Source organism: Aquila chrysaetos, chromosome 18 (genome assembly GCF_900496995.4).
Source record: "Aquila chrysaetos chrysaetos chromosome 18, bAquChr1.4, whole genome shotgun sequence".
In the NCBI taxonomy this organism is placed as follows: domain Eukaryota; kingdom Metazoa; phylum Chordata; class Aves; order Accipitriformes; family Accipitridae; genus Aquila; species Aquila chrysaetos.
Window position 1 is genome coordinate 26,479,854 of NC_044021.1, and position 15,502 is coordinate 26,495,355.

Here is a 15,502-nt window from a genome sequence, read left to right on the forward strand (position 1 = left end):
AGAATTAGGCATGATCTGTCTCCATCTTTCTGACTGTGAGGACCAACAAGTACAACTCCAGGCTATAATTCACGTAGGGTGGGCTACAAACACAACCTGGTTTTGTGCAAAGAGAGTACCTTGCTGAGAGAGGGAATACATGGAATTTTCTTGCATAGACGGAAAAAATTATTAATCACTTCAGGCTTACACTGTTTCTAAAGCATTAAAAAACTTAAACTGAACTGGTAAATATCCTCACCCGAAATAAAAATTTTTGCCAAAAAAAAAAAAATTAAATGAAACAATTTTAAAATTGTGTTTCATAGAATCATAGGAAAGTTTGAGTTGGAAGGGACCTTTAAGTCATTTCTAGTCCCACCTAGTCCAACCCCCCTGCAATGAGCAGGGACATCTTCAACTAGATCAGGTTGCTCAGAGCCCCGTCCAACCTGACCTGGAATGTTTCTAGGGATGGGGCATCCACAGCTTCTCTGGGCAACCTGTTCCATTGCCTTACCACCCTCATTGTAAAAATTTTGTTCCTTATATCTAGTCTAAATCCACTTTCTTTTAGTTTGAAACCATTACACCTTGTCCTATTGCTACAGGTCCTACTAAAAAGTCTGTCCCCATCTTTCTTATAAGGCCCCTTTAAATATTGAAAGGCTGCAATGTGTCATTCTGAGGAAGCTTTTTATTTTTGCAGAGTTTTTTGGTTTGTATCAGTTTAATTTTGCCTTCAAATAGATGAGTTGCATCACTAATATAATTAAAAAATATGTAAGATGAAACAGACAGAACTTGTCAAGGTATTACTCTTTTCCTCTGTTTTTCAACTCCAGTTCATGTTTAACAGATGATGATGTAGGTATTACCATATTTTGTGCAATTTTGTAAATGCTGAAAACAGCAACATATAACTGATCCCTGTATGACAAGAAAAATGTAAAAATTGCTTGAAACTTTTGTAAGTTTAGTTTTATTGCTTTTCAAAATTTAAGCAGCTAGTTATTAAGGTATATACACAACTTTTTATCTGCTTACCTAATATATTTGGACCTCTTTATCTGCTTACCTAGTATATTTGGACCAGTGGTCCAGAAGTTCTAAGATAAGTTCCAAACTGCTCTAGTAATGTCCTAGATTTTTATTAGAATAGAGCAACATTTATAGAGGTAAAAAATAAAATAAATATTTGTAGCCACTTCTATATACAAAAAAGTTATTGCTTATTTGCTGGGGAAGGCAGTTTGACTCTTTCCTTCAACTCTTTTTAATAACTATTTTAGAAGAAACAGCAAATTTAATAGTTTTTTTCTATGTTACATTTGGTATTATAATCTGCAGCTTTTTCAACTCAGCATGGTACTGTGAGATCTTGATACATTTCTCAGCAGGAGTTTAACCTTCCGTATTGACGATTTCTGACAATAAGGAGAGGCATGGCATGGAACTCGAGTCAGTAAATCTCACAGGACCTCTGCTAGATTTGAACAAGGGCATCTCAAGACACAGTCAGTTTTGCCAGCAAGGCAGATTATCTCAGAAATCTTTCTACAAATTACATTGGAGAAATGGGAGGTGCAGAACAGAAGAGCTAGAGGTCATCTGCAGAGGGTGGAAGGTGAACAAGAGAATGGCTTGGGGAACAGAAGAAATGGAGGATGCGAGTTGGGGATGTAGGTACTTAGAAACTATTTAACATTATTGATTTGAGTATTTTTCTAAATGACAGAGGAAAAAAGAAAGATGTTTACAGGATTGTTTTGCACACAATGTTCAGTCAATAGCTAGTAGATGATAACCCAGTAGATATACTGAAATACCAATTGTATGGCAAAAAGCCCCACAATTCAAATCTAGGGTATCCCCCTGCAAAAAAACCCCAACAAATATGTGTTGCAAATAAATTAGTAACTTCAAGCTATGCTCATTCTCTGTCTCACTGGTTGCCCAGCAAAAGACATGAGAGGACACCATAAGGAAGGTATCCAACGTTACTTGCCTATGAAACCACGATTTCTCAAATAACAGGAAAGAAAAGACCATCTGTTGCTCAAAGCAACAGCAATAGGACGCTTGCCTGGGAAGTTATGAGAAAGTTTTAACTCTGTGCTCTGTCTTGGTCAGCTTATCTTGTACTTAAGCCTCAGTCTCCTATCACGGGCAAGTGTCCTGGTCACCAGTGCTCTGAGCTCTTCTAGACTCTTTTGTCTTTTCCACTGGAGCCACTGTATTTAACTATTCCTTGCTGATAGGAAGGGTAAAATGAAGGGACATTGTGTCCTTGTGGCTATAGTTTTTAGGAGAAGCTCTATGCTAACTCTGAGAAATCTTCCCCATTGAAATCAGCATGTGAATCCCCAGCATATCATCTCTCGTGGAATACAGATCATGTTATGTGTTTAAGTTGGAACCCAGAGTGCCTTTTTGTATGGCATAGGAAAGATACAGAAATATTCTCATGTATGTGTGCTGCCCTGATCTTATTCTTCCTGCTGGGCGGTGATCTATACTTAGCTGAGTCAGCTTTGTTATAAATATGAGGGTTTAAATGAATAAATGCTCTCTGACTAAAGATCTCACAGTTAATTACTGCAGAGTCACAGTACAGCTCCAAAATAGAAAGCAGAGGATCAGCATGTGACTGTTCGTTCTGCCTTCGCAGCAAGGCTTCCGTTAGCAGCAAACAGCAGCTGCAGATAAAAATAGAAGGTGATAAGCAACTCGGATCTTTAGTTAAACGCAGAAGTCACTCTCCATGACAGCAAGGAGACCAGAGCCACAATGAAGTCTCTCCGATTCATTAGTGCCGAAGCATTCGTGTCAAATGCAGAATTTGCCAGGAAGAGTCTCCGCGGTGTTGCCCATAATCTTTTTCCTCTTCTTTTTAAAGCCAGCTATTTACTGGAGCAAGGGGAAGTGATTCATGACTTGGTAGAGAACTGGCCACTTGTTGACTTTAACATGGGAAAACTCTTGGGAACTACTGTGGACTGCCAGGAAGACCTGAGCCATAGAACATGCTCAGTGTGCTTGGAAAGCTGTCTGACAGGGCTGAGAGACTATGTGCTGAATCATCCTTCTCCCTACGTGAAAAGATTGAAAGTGGTCGACCTGACCGGTATAAAAGATGTTGAAGTTCAGTTTTGTGAGTGTAAGAAGACAATGGGCAGGTGGGCCAGGACCCAGCTGCTCTCTAAGCTTTGTTTAGAACTGCTGGTTTACCTGCAACAAACACAGTGCAATCCAGGTACCTTTGAAATCAGTATTGATGTGCTAATTGACTTGTTTGTTACAGAGCGGAACTATGAGCTGGTAGCACAGGCCCTGTTGAAGAAATGCTATTGCCCACTGAAGATCTGCTGCGTGGCATTCAGATCTGACAACCTGGCTTTGCAGAAATTCTTCTATATCATAAAGCTCACTGATCCCTCGCTGCTGCGCAAACTGGAAATAGTTCACAATGTTCGCTTGGAAATGGAGCACTTGGAAATACTCTTCAACAGTATGCACTTCCCTCTACTGATGTCCTTGACCTTGCCAGCACGAACATTTAATGTGCGGAGGTTCACAGCTACAGATGAACGGATGCTTACTAACATTGGAGAAAAGATGGGTGAAATGACGCAGCTCACCGAGCTGAGTATTTCATTTTCTATACTCACAGGAAGAATACAGAAACTGCTCAGGTAATCTGGTCATCCTGCTTTCAGTCAAACTGTAAAGAACAGCCCTTTGTGCCATCAGCAAGCTGAGAATCTCTGAGAATAAGGAGAGTGAGTATGTCTCAGGGGGTGTGTGAGAAGGGGCAGCAGGAAGCTAGGAAAGAGTATTTGTTGGGGAGAATTGGAAGCCAATGTATACCTAATACACTTAGAAGAACTGACTGTTCTTACTGGTCTTCCACAGTCCATCTGACGAGCATGATCAGAATATACTTTTGGCTACCACATAAGAGAGGGGTACAGCCAGACATTTTTGATTTGCCACAGTCTTGAGCTTATATCTCAATCAGCCTGGGCTGGCCTTTGGTGCAAGACCTGAGTCGTATTCCAAGTATTTTTCAGGGTCTCTGGTGAATTATTGTCCTCTAAAAAACAGGCAGTAAATATACTAAGACTCTACAGATACTGTATTTTTAGGTGGGCAGGGAGATAGTAGACTTTGATTTGAGTTGTTTGTTGCGTCTGTCGACCTCAAGGCAAGAGAGATCTGATGCTTTTCTGTACTGCAAATTAAGCTAATATATGAATATTCATGATGAATTCCTGGGAAAAATTGGGAATTCTCAAAAAGAGAACAAGCTGCCAGTGAACAGTGTTCATATTTGAACAGAAAATAAGGTAACTGTATGCTTTTCAGAGCATCTAAAAAAAAAGGCAGACAAAAGTTTCATCGAGACAAATCACCTTGGTCTAAAATTCCTCCTGTACAAAGAAGTCATTTCATTTAAAAGTTATGAATGGCACACTGCTAATATTGATAGAAATAAATTACAAGTTTCTAACCTTGATCTAGCTGAGACCTGTGGCAGAAGTCTCACTAAGATTTAGTATGTATGAAAGGGATCTCTTGATTTTCATCTGTTTTATATTCAACTAGCATATTTGCACATAAGCTCAGGTATGCTTCTTTCAACCTTCTTCTTCATCAGAAAGTCTCTTTGCAACCCAGAACAATACAATGTGTAAAACTTCTTGTGCATTTAAAAACACAGTAGAAAAAAACATAGAAAGAAAAGCAGATATCTTGTTAGAATACTGGTTGGCTTTCATCTTGGAATTAATCCTTCCTTAATGGAAATGATCTAAATCTCTGGAATTATAACAGCTTTCTACAAGAAGCAGCCACCAATACTTTTATGGTAGTAATGATCTGCTATTAATTCAGCAAGTAATAGACACCTGACAACATATAACTGCTTACAAAATAGACACAGAATGTTACCAAATTAATCCCCATTAAAACAACACAGTGGGTCATGTAAAGTAGGAGCTCATTCATGCAACTGATTTCAGGAGGAAAATATACTTGCCAATGTTGGCACATGCTTCTGTTTCTCAAAAGAGGTTAGAAAAAATAATGAATGTGGCAGATGGCTGCTTTCATAATGTGGATAGTTGTATGAAATTTTGTAAATCTAGCTTTTCAATGTTTTATGCCATAAAACTTTTTTTCTTTTTAATTCTGCAGCCCACTAAAAACTCCACTGAAGATGCTGGATGTTTCTAACTGCTCACTGAACCATGCTGATATGGCCTATTTAGCCAATAGCTTCCATGCTAATCACTTAGAAGCCCTGGACCTGAGTGGTCACAATATACCTGACCTTTACCCATCAGTATTCTTTAAGCTTCTCAGCCATTCCTCTTCAGTGCTCAGGAGTCTTACCCTGGAGGACTGTAACATCCAAGACACTCATGTCAACATGTTGATTTTAGCCTTAAGCCCTTGTCAGAAATTACAGGAGTTTAAGTTTCTTGGAAACCCACTGTCATCCCAGGCACTTAAACACCTTTTCACATTTCTCTGTGAGTTGCCAATGCTGAAAAATGTGGAGTTCCCAGTTCCAAGGGACTGCTACCCTATTGGCATCACCTACCCAATTGATGATGCCAGTCTTTGCAGGTTTGATCACCAAAAATATGAAAGTGTAGCAGAGGAGCTTAACCTCATTTTACTCCAAGCAAATAGGGAGGATGTGAAGGCTTCAACTCCGCTCTTTGGCAGTTACGATGCGGCTGTTCAGGAGACAAACAATGAACTGGGAGCTTACTTGATCAAGTCCTTCAAAGAGACTTTAGAAAAGTTCACTACTTCTCTTAACAAAATGAGTTAAAGGTGTAACTTAGTGGTGATGAGATGCTCTGTCAAATCAGAAATTAATTTAGTCTTTTCTAGAACTGCGCCTTCATTGATCAGTCTTGAGTTTTCTTTAATTTCTCGGCTGAATTTAATTCTGTTTGAATAGCCTCTGCTCAGCTGAGGTACTTTAACTATGCTCTATCTATTACATACACCTTACATAAGCACTACTTGCTCTCAAAAGAGGGGAGGACCCTTAATAGCTTATTATTTTACACAAAAGCACTTTGTTTCTTATTAAAACAATAGGTGTCTAAGCTTGGCTGATTTCTTACATAGTTTCCTCTGGATTTGGCAGCGAGGCTTGTAGCCCTACAGAAAAGACAGGAAAGTCCTTTCCCAAGTCCGGCAGGGTGTCCCAAAGATTGTGTACCTATCCTTACCTATGGGTCCCTAAACCAATTTTTGTTTTTGCCCTTGGCCTTCCAAATTCACCAGTCTGTTTTATCCAGTACATTCCCAATAGTGGGGGTTGTATAACAGCCTCCATGTCCCCTTGCCTCCCTTTTTTCTGCAGAGGCAAGCACGATAATCCTCCTTTTGCATGGGGAATTACAGAGTTCGGCTAATATGTTGTGCTGGTGAGGAGTAAAGTTCCATACTGAGGAGGCAGCAAACCAAATGGTTGGCTGGCAGCAGGGGATTTCTCCCCACTTGCCCCAACAATACAAAGCAGCCCGTGAGGACTCTGCTGAAGCTTTTGCAAAGCGTATTTTACAAAGGTGTACCAGGACAGTGCTGCACAGCCACGCTTGTGATGGCAGCAGGTAAGTGCCTCAAGCTGCTCCCTTTGTTGAATCAGCTTCTTGGCTGGTAGAATGTACCCTGCTGCTTTCAGCTGTTTTAAAGAAAGCCTAGGACAATGGTAATAATGCAAAAAAGACTAGTGTTGAAAAACGAATTGTTGCTGAGTAACTAGAAGTTCACCTGCAGAAAATACTGCTCACTTCTGCCAGGACTGTGTATTGTAGCTACAGAGCTACAACCAGTGCCTGGAAGAATCCCATTTATTTGGCAAGCTCCAGTGCAAGAAATGTATTTGAGTGACAGAGTAACCAGAATCACAGACCCCCACACATGTTGTGTTGGAACGTGGGTAAAGGGGCCAACAGGGTGTTCGGCTGCAGCAGTAGGGTCACAAAACAAATCTGGGGAGACTACTATAATGGGGGAGGAATCCCTGGGTAGTAGGCAAGTGTCATAATCTACTCAGCTTCTCACCTGTAACACTGCGGACAGACCAAAGAGAAAGATATTACTGAATCTTACCTATTGCCAGCTAATTTAAGACCTCCGCTAACAGCTTCTGTCAACTCTACCAGAGCCCAAACTGCTCTGATGTAGAACTAGAGACTTGGTTAGCTTCTAGGTGATCTGAAAAAAAAAAATGATGCTCAGGTTAATGCTCAGCACTCTGCCATTAAATATACTTTAACAGTTCATGAAAACTTGATTAAACAGCACTGAAAGTGAATGTTGTAGGAGGAGTTGAGGTATCATTGTAGTATTAAAGATCATTAACAAAGGCAGCTTACTTGAAATAATACTGGATCTCATCATCTGAGAGTAAGGGAGAAACTTTCTTCATTTAGGCAGTGCTGGTTTGTGAAGTTTTCTGTTTATCCATAATAAGAATATGCAAGCAGCTACTATCCTAGTTTACAAAAAAAAATTAATGGACTGAGTACTAAGCAGAGCTTACAGGTTCCACAGCATGCATTTAAATGATTTTTTGATGTCTTCTTAGCTTATGTTCTTCCTTCTGACATGTTTTACTGATTAAACATATGATGGTAAAATTGAAAGTGAATGGACATGACCTGTTTATATTTACAGAGCACTGAAAAAAAAATAGAAGTAATCTAAGTTGCCAAGCCAAGCAGCTGTGATTTAGAAAATGCCAGAATTGGGTTCTATATGGTCTTCCTTATATTTGGACAGCCTTTCAAATGCTCCCTTGCTCTTGCCTCTACTCTTTACCTTTCCCTCCCTCTGACCTTGCCATTCTTTCCGTCCTAGACTTGACCCATGACTTCTCAGCCAGACGTAAGTGGTTTGAATTTGGCTAGGGCAAGGATCGACTCCTTTGGGATGAGCAGTGGCAGTTCCTGTTGCTGGGAGAGGACATTCCGTGTACAGTAGCTGCAAACCTTTGTATAGTGATTCCTCCACCCTGGCGGCAGGGCCAGCTAACGGGTTGTACCTGGAGGTGAAGGTTGACCGTTTTGGAAGCATGTTGTGCTACAACAGCCAGCCCCTGCCTGTTTCAGTACACATGGAATAGGCAGCTTCTTCATAGATCTGCTTTTTTTTCAGAATATTTAAATGCCTTATGAAGACTGCTGCCTATGCAGCTAATCTCTCTGCTTTCTCCTCACCTAAAGCCAATCCTGGTCCACCCCTTTATTTTATTTCCTCCTTCTTTTGCTTCCCACAAACTCCTGCCTGTCTTCCATTTTCAGTCTTACATCCATATGACGTCTATTTTAGTTTTAGTGCCCAGTGAGGATCAGCACTATGTCTATGTCAAATATTCCCTTTGAGCCTGCAGTATGGCGTGCATTGCATTATAGAAGTGGTGCGCACGCATCCCTTCGTGTGGAATAGCAGACAAACAGTTGGAGCACATGGATCCATGTGCTGAAAGGATTTGGATCCTGTTCCTGAGAAGCCAACTGTTCTGCAGAAGCACGCGGACATTTTCAAAGTTTTGTGATCTTCTAAAATGCATTTTGATAGGATTGAAGCAAAAGTTTTATTGTTTACAGTTGCATGTTAAAATTTTATTGCATGAAATACAGTAGTAACTAAAATGCATGACAGGTATATCACTACTTTGAATAGTATTGAATCTAAAAGGCTGAACTGCGATAAAATGCTGCTAGTATATGACAACAGTTTTTTACTGACACAAAACTATATTTACTTCAGAAATTCTTAGGAGAAAATGTCATATTTCAGGCGTGGAGAGATTTGTACCCTTTTGGAATGGAATCAGGTATTTTTTTCTCTTTTAAGTCACCCAATTTCCAACTTTAGAGCCAACTTGTTCAAAGTTCTATAGAACTTCAGACCAGCTGCATGCAATTACCTTTGCTGTGGTGTGAGGTGCTCCTTCGTGGAAATCCTGTCCTTAGCTCTTAGATAGCCTACCTTTGTCTCTTGAGTTTCTGTCCTAATTTTGCTTGTTATTGTTGGTTTTAAATACAGGCCAAGCTGCAGCATTTTGGTGTTGCCCTGGCTTACTGCACCAAGGGCGTGTGCCACGTCTCAGAAGGATTCCTGCAGCTCTTCTGCCCCAGCAGTGCTGACTATGGGTTGGGCCTGCTCGCTCTTCCTTTTTCCATGTGTGTGGGACGTGCCATTCTGCTATTAGAGAAGAAGGACTAATGCTACAACTACATAAGCATATAAAGTTACCTTCTACTTTGCAAGTGCAGCCAGATACTGATTTAACCCTGCCTTGTGTTCCCTATCTTTCTAATTTGTATCAGGCTGGAGCTATGCAGTGGATAGTGCCAGCTATGGCTATTTAAAACCATGGACCAGAATCAAAATGCTCTAAGATTTTGAAGTAAATTTAACTTCATTTTATCTTTTATTTCCATTCTGTTACTTGCAGTTTTATGTTGTAAGAAATCCTAATTTTTGAGGATTATCATTAAACACAAAGTTCAGTAAGGAAAGAGGATCCTTTTGTTACTTTTGTGGAAGCTAAAATTCTCACATATTTTCAAAAGCTGAGCTATCTTAGGCAACAAAATAATACAATGCAGAACAAAAGGTGGACCAGCTGACAATACAACCTCACTAACAATTCCACTAGTATTTATGCTCAATGATCCCTTTTCTAAGATTTCTCAAGTGGCAGCTACCCAGCAGTTTCAAACGCTTGTAAACAAATACCAATAAACACTAAGAAAGGAGAGAAAAAAAAATACACGTCTGCCCTCTGACCAGCCTCCATAGCGCGATGGAAACTAGGAAGGGCTTCTAAGGTCAGCATGGTCTTCTAGTAGACAGAGGACCTCGCTGGGCTGAGACAGTTGGAAGGGTGACAGTCTGCTGCCTTCAGAGAAACAGTCTTCCTCAGTCTCACGTGGTCTGCAAGGGAGCGTGTTGTAGTCAGACTGAGGACACTTTGCAGCGTGGTGGCCTCTAAGGTGTGCTTCTGCCATGTGCTGGCTCTTCAGACCGTTGAACTTGCTGACTCTGTGTCCTAGAAGCCTCTGTGTCCTGCAGCTTCTTCTCTAGCCCTGGCATAGTTAATCTTACTGCTCCCCCTGGTTTTAGCATTTCTGCAAACCAGACACCAAATCTGAGATGACAAAAAAGGTCTTAGCAGTCAGAGATTTGTCCCTTTAAACAACATTTGAGTTCTATACCCCTCTACCATCATCCTCTCATCCTTCCCACTGGGGACTAGCTCATTTGAAAATCCTGTGCAGTTAGAGTTTCATCCAACAAGTAAATAATTCTTGTCACCAGGACCGCCAAGAGCAGACAACTTCTATGCACAATTTCTACTTTCAGCTCTAGCCAACATGGTCAGTTCTCCTTCCTTCAGGCCGTGTGGCTTTCATATTCTTTCTCCTGGTTCCTCTGCATCTGGAGTTCCTCCCGGCACCTTTCACACCCCTCATTTTTTAATGGAAGTGCAACAGTAGGCCTTTTGCTTTTCTCTTTAAGCCACTGCTGGTTTTTTTTTTTTTTCTGAAGTCTCTGTGCTGCCTCCTTTGCCTCCTCGCCCTCCCCTTCCCCAGCCAGGAACCCACTTATAAAAGACTACGCGGAATGGAACCTCCTGTGTGTCAGCCAGGCTGCTGCTTCTGCCGCTCCAAATGTCTGGAGGGGAATCACACTCCCCTGTTCCCCCCATTCCGTCTTGTTCAGTAAAATCATCTGCATTCCAGAGCTTGGTTGCACCTGCTTTATTCTCCTTTTTGCTTGCTCACTTAGGATTCTATGGCTCTGAAGCTTCTGGCCCATTCTCTCTAAAGGGGCAGGGAAGCGTTTGCAGTCCTAGTCAGAAGCAGCGCTGCTGTGCTCTCTTCGGTTTGTGCAAGTGCTTATCTACTCAGCCCTGAAAGGGTGCTGTCAGGGAGCAATGATGCTGTAAAATGGTCCAACAAGGCGGAGGAAGGATGCTGAGACTGAATGTACTGGCTGCAAGGAGTGGCTGGGGACTTGCAAGGCGCAGGCTTTCTGCAAAGACCTCGCAGAACGGAGACTTGGGCTGGGGAATAACGAACACGGGAAGGTCAGACGTGAGGGCCAAGCCTAGCCCCTTGTTTCTAACAGATGTCATTAGACAGGTTGGTGAGCCGGGCAGGAAAGAGAGGGTCTGAAAAGTTCTGGTTTTGTATTTGTATAATGCTTTTGTCTTCTGTGCTTGTGAAGCAATTGAGAAGACTGAAGCTGTGGTGTCTGATCAGGTTCTGTGTTGATTCGTTCTTTATGCCTCCCTAGAAATGAGACTAATTTGGCTACCTTGGCTTCCCTGGAAGAGGTCCTTTCCCTGCAAGTTGGAGACCTAAATAGACAAGGCTGCTCAACCTACTTTTTGTTTGCTTGGAAGCACAATTTGTAACATTTAGGTTACCAACATACAGCCATATTGAAATATTTACCAAAGAAAAAGTATTCAAATTGTGTGTATGGCATGCATATATGACAAGTATTTATGACATGGCATGTAGAGAGGCAGGAAAAACTGCTTTGTAATTTGTCAGACCTGGTGCCATGAGGATTACCTGGCCTGCAGGGGCATAGAGATTGCAACCATACGTTCACAGCTTTCCTTAATACGCAAGGACATGGAGGCTTCATCCTCTAAATTTCTTTATCACAGATTACCACAAATAACAGAGAAAGCACCACTAGCAAATGTACTACCACAAAGATTACCACTTGCAAGTATGCCTATGATTAATAAAGTGAATATATATTATGTCAAGCTGTTACAAATTAGTATCAGCAATCAATAATATGGCACCAATCAACAGTACAGCAAAAATCAATGTTATAGCAACAACCAAGTAGGTATATACTATTACAGGTTACTACAAACTTATCAACAATACAACAGCAGATATACTTATGATAAATTACGTGTATGGATAAATAATACTGGTATCAAGTGAATTAGACTCCAGAAGGGGCCAAACAACCCCAGAGGGAAGGACAAACCAACCCCAGAGGGGGACCCAACCGTCCCAAAGGTGGGAGGACAAACCAACCCAACCCCAGAAGTGGGCGCAGAGGGACATCAGTGAAGTGACAGACACAAAGATTACCCACGTCACAGAGTCGGGAGCCAGCCAGGTATCCCCATATCTCATAGAAAGTTCGTGCAGAGAGTTCAACCTGTTTAGGAAAGGGAAAAGTATGTACAGCATGGAAAGTTCCCAGAGAGAGATGCTCCATTTTGGTTAAAAATTAAGACATTTTTATATCGCAGAGACAGAAGAGGGCATAGGACTCCACCACCTTGAGCAGCCAATAGGTGCTGCTGATTCCTATTTTTCACCTGGAATAGCCAATAGGTGACAATGTTTTCTGTTCTTTCAGACCAGCTTTCGTTTTTCCAGACTGTTGTCCTGTTCTTGCAGTTAGAACAGCAGTTATTCTGATTCTCACTTTCTCAGGATATTTTCCCCCTTCTCCAGACTATTTTTCACCTTTTCAGATGATAAATTGCCAATACAGTTCATTGTTTCTTGTGCTTATCGATCTCAGGCTGTCTCCGGTTTCTAGGTACATGACCGTGCTTCAAAGATTCCGGCTACACTTTTCAAGGATGCTTCTGGTTCACAGACCTAGTTCCCAGGCTGGCAGGCAATTTCTTCTCTTCAGTAATTTTCTCTTTCTAATGAGGTCTCTTTTGTGGCTGCTCATATCACTTGGCCGCTTCCTCTGTGAGACATTTGATGGTGAATGGAAGAGCGTGTTAAAAGGTTGATGAAAGAAGTCCAAATCAACAGATACGTAAGAGAATAGCGTGCTGCTGTTCCTTTGATTTTCATGACCATGCACAGGAACAGCATTACATCGGGTACCAACTGTTTGTACTGTGTGTTGAAAAGATAGAGGAGACGAGCTAAATAGTCGTTAGGTGTCTCTACAAGTGCAGATTTAGATGTGGACCTGAAAACATTAATCTTGCAAAATTCCTTCCCCCTCCCCAAAACAAAACAGAGAAGTGCCACAGACCTGTGTAACTACTTTGGTAATGTAGTTTTGTGTTTACCTGGGAATGGTGCTTCTGAAGTACAGAATGCTCAGTTCTCACATCAGCACAGGAATTAAGTATTAACTTTAAATGCTGGTGTTGTCAACCACTACTCAAACAGGAAAAGGAAAATTTTTCATGAAGTTATAACCTATTCTGGATATAAACATTCACTTTTGGTTAGCTTTAAGCAGTGCAAGTGTAGAATGGAGGAGTGCAATCAAAAAGCTTGCTGATCTTCCCTAATTTTTCTGTCCTAGCAGAATTTTCTGATATAAACTGTATCATCAATGGTTGTGATGTAGTTATGACTCTCAAGTACAGGTATCATCATGTCAACTGCTCAGAGAAGGCTTGACCTGTGGATAAAAATGCTGAAAAAAAGCGAGTGCTATATCTGTTAGTGCTCCTGCTTCTGTTACTGCTCCATTCAAATACAAGGATTAGTAAATATTAGAAAGATTTCATAAAGAACGAACAGAAACTTTTGAGAAATAGCAAGGTTTAGCCTGGTCTTGAACAATTTAGTGCCAGCAACACTGGGCACTCAAAGTGCTTGCAAAAGAAGTAATTCTGCAAGAACTAATCATCTCAGACAATAAGGTGCTAAAAATATCTGTGCTACATGATGCTAAAGCAGCACATGACCATTGACAAATATACTGTTTAAAGAAGGTCACAAGACCAGTGTGTTTGGAGAACTGCGTTGTTCTTAGGGCTACATTGGACTATGAAGCATTTTGGTTTTTTCTGAGGGCTACGGAAGTTTATTTTTGGCAGTTCCCTGTCAATTTATGTAAAAGTTAATCAACCTACTTTGGTTCTCTCACATTCACCTACTTGAAGGGTATTGTCCAAATAAATCGTCAATAGTTTTGACCTTCTCCAGCCTGTATCTTCTAATGGAGACAGCAGGGAAGTAGCAAAAATCCTGTTAAGCTGCATGAGATAATACTTCAAAAAATTCTTTAGATCATACTATATATTGTACATTATATTGTGAGGTAGTCATACTTTTTGTTATATTTTAAACTGTAAAGCTGAAGGTCATAATGAAATTTAACTTTATCAAAATTGGATTCCACCAAAGATAACAGTGATATGAAACTTCAATTTGGCATGATAATGAATAACCTAAAAAAGAGTTTGAAAGTTTTCTGTAAGTTAATGTTCTTATAAAGATGCAAAGTACTGGACTGCTTGGTAAAAATATTACAAACTAACCCATGCACCCCTGCTGCAAGAAGAGGATAGATTCCTTTAGTGTTCCTCAACCACCCGACTTTTGGATGGGGAGTCTGCTTTAGCTTATTGCATTTCAGGATGAAGTCACTAAATAAGGCCATTTTTATAATAAAGATGTCATCTGTGTATCATAGGTATAGCATGGGCTTGTGGGATTTTAAAAAATACATATTTAACTTCCTCTTCAAGGAACTTGGAAACTATATTCTGAAAGCTTGGCATATCTCTGCCCATAGTCTGGAGTAAGTGTTTGTTATTGGAAACCATGTTTTTGTGAGTTGGAAGAAGAGATAAGATATGAAATTCAAGACATCCCTTCCCTTCTGGATTTTCACCATTAATTCAAGAAACATCACCCGTCTGTCAAAGTGCTTCAGCTTCTATTCCTAAAGCAATATTTTCCCAGAGTCTAGGGCCAGTATCAAACAAACAAAACCCAAATACCACCAAAACCTTACATTTAATGGAAAATTCATGGACAATACACCCATTTCTCTAAAAACAACTATCCAGTTCATACCTAAAATGCTATACCCTACAGACAGGCCATTAGACATCAAGAAACTTGCTTTGTGAAAGGATTTCTAACATCCATCTCAGAAAGCTATTGTGCACCAGATGTTTTCAACCAACTGAACTGCATTTTTAAAACATCCACCAAAATACAATTATTTCAGGATGAAGATGAAACAAAACCCCCTCACTGCACATATCAGAACCCTATTTGTACAGAACAGAACCTCATGTGACCATCTTTGTAGGAAGTTGCTAGGAAATTGTAGCCTATGCTGAATTATTTGCAGTCCTCAAACTCCAAACATTATCTAACCATAAGAAACAGGTTCTGCCTAGTAAGTCAAAATACCACTTTTTGGCTGAGGTTAGAGGTCCCTTCCAATCTCAACCATTCTATGATTCTAAGACACTGAAGATGAATCTAGACTATAAGGAAAGGTGAACCTTGCCAAAAGCCATCCTCAAATCCACCTCCTCCTCCCCCTTAGCAGTAACTTATCCATCAATATGGATATCCTTGGATCCTGCACCTGTGATTTTACTTTATGTACTTACATCAGTGCATCACATTTGTAGCTGAAACACAACCACCATTCTACAGAATTTATTGGTATAATCAATGGATAAAAACACCCACCTATTAAAGTTGTCAGAAAACAA

The 15,502-nt window shown here is 40.6% G+C and overlaps 1 protein-coding gene across 3 annotated transcripts; it reads left to right on the top strand.

Annotated features, from left to right (window-relative positions):
• Nucleotides 1-2,732: 2,732 nt before the first annotated feature.
• Nucleotides 2,733-15,502, top strand: LRRC14B (leucine rich repeat containing 14B). Of its 3 annotated transcripts, none has more exons than XR_003927350.2 (3): nt 2,733-3,674; nt 5,179-8,848; nt 9,061-15,502. XR_003927350.2 is itself a non-coding variant. In XM_030041775.2 (2 exons), exons 1-2 carry the CDS (start codon nt 2,770-2,772, stop codon nt 5,822-5,824), a joined length of 1,551 nt encoding a protein of 516 aa, XP_029897635.1. In that variant the 5' UTR covers nt 2,733-2,769; the 3' UTR covers nt 5,825-15,502. The 3 variants fall into 3 exon arrangements, 1 of the variants encoding a protein (XP_029897635.1); XR_003927349.2 differs by having other exon boundaries at nt 5,179-6,617; nt 7,870-15,502; XM_030041775.2 differs by having other exon boundaries at nt 5,179-15,502.

Bases quoted from the DNA above. Each gene is read 5' to 3' on its own strand.
- LRRC14B (XM_030041775.2), top strand. From the start codon at position 2,770: ATGAAGTCTCTCCGATTCATTAGTGCCGAAGCATTCGTGTCAAATGCA. The intron at 3,675-5,178 runs GTAATCTGGTCA...TTAATTCTGCAG, and splicing joins AGAATACAGAAACTGCTCAG to CCCACTAAAAACTCCACTGA.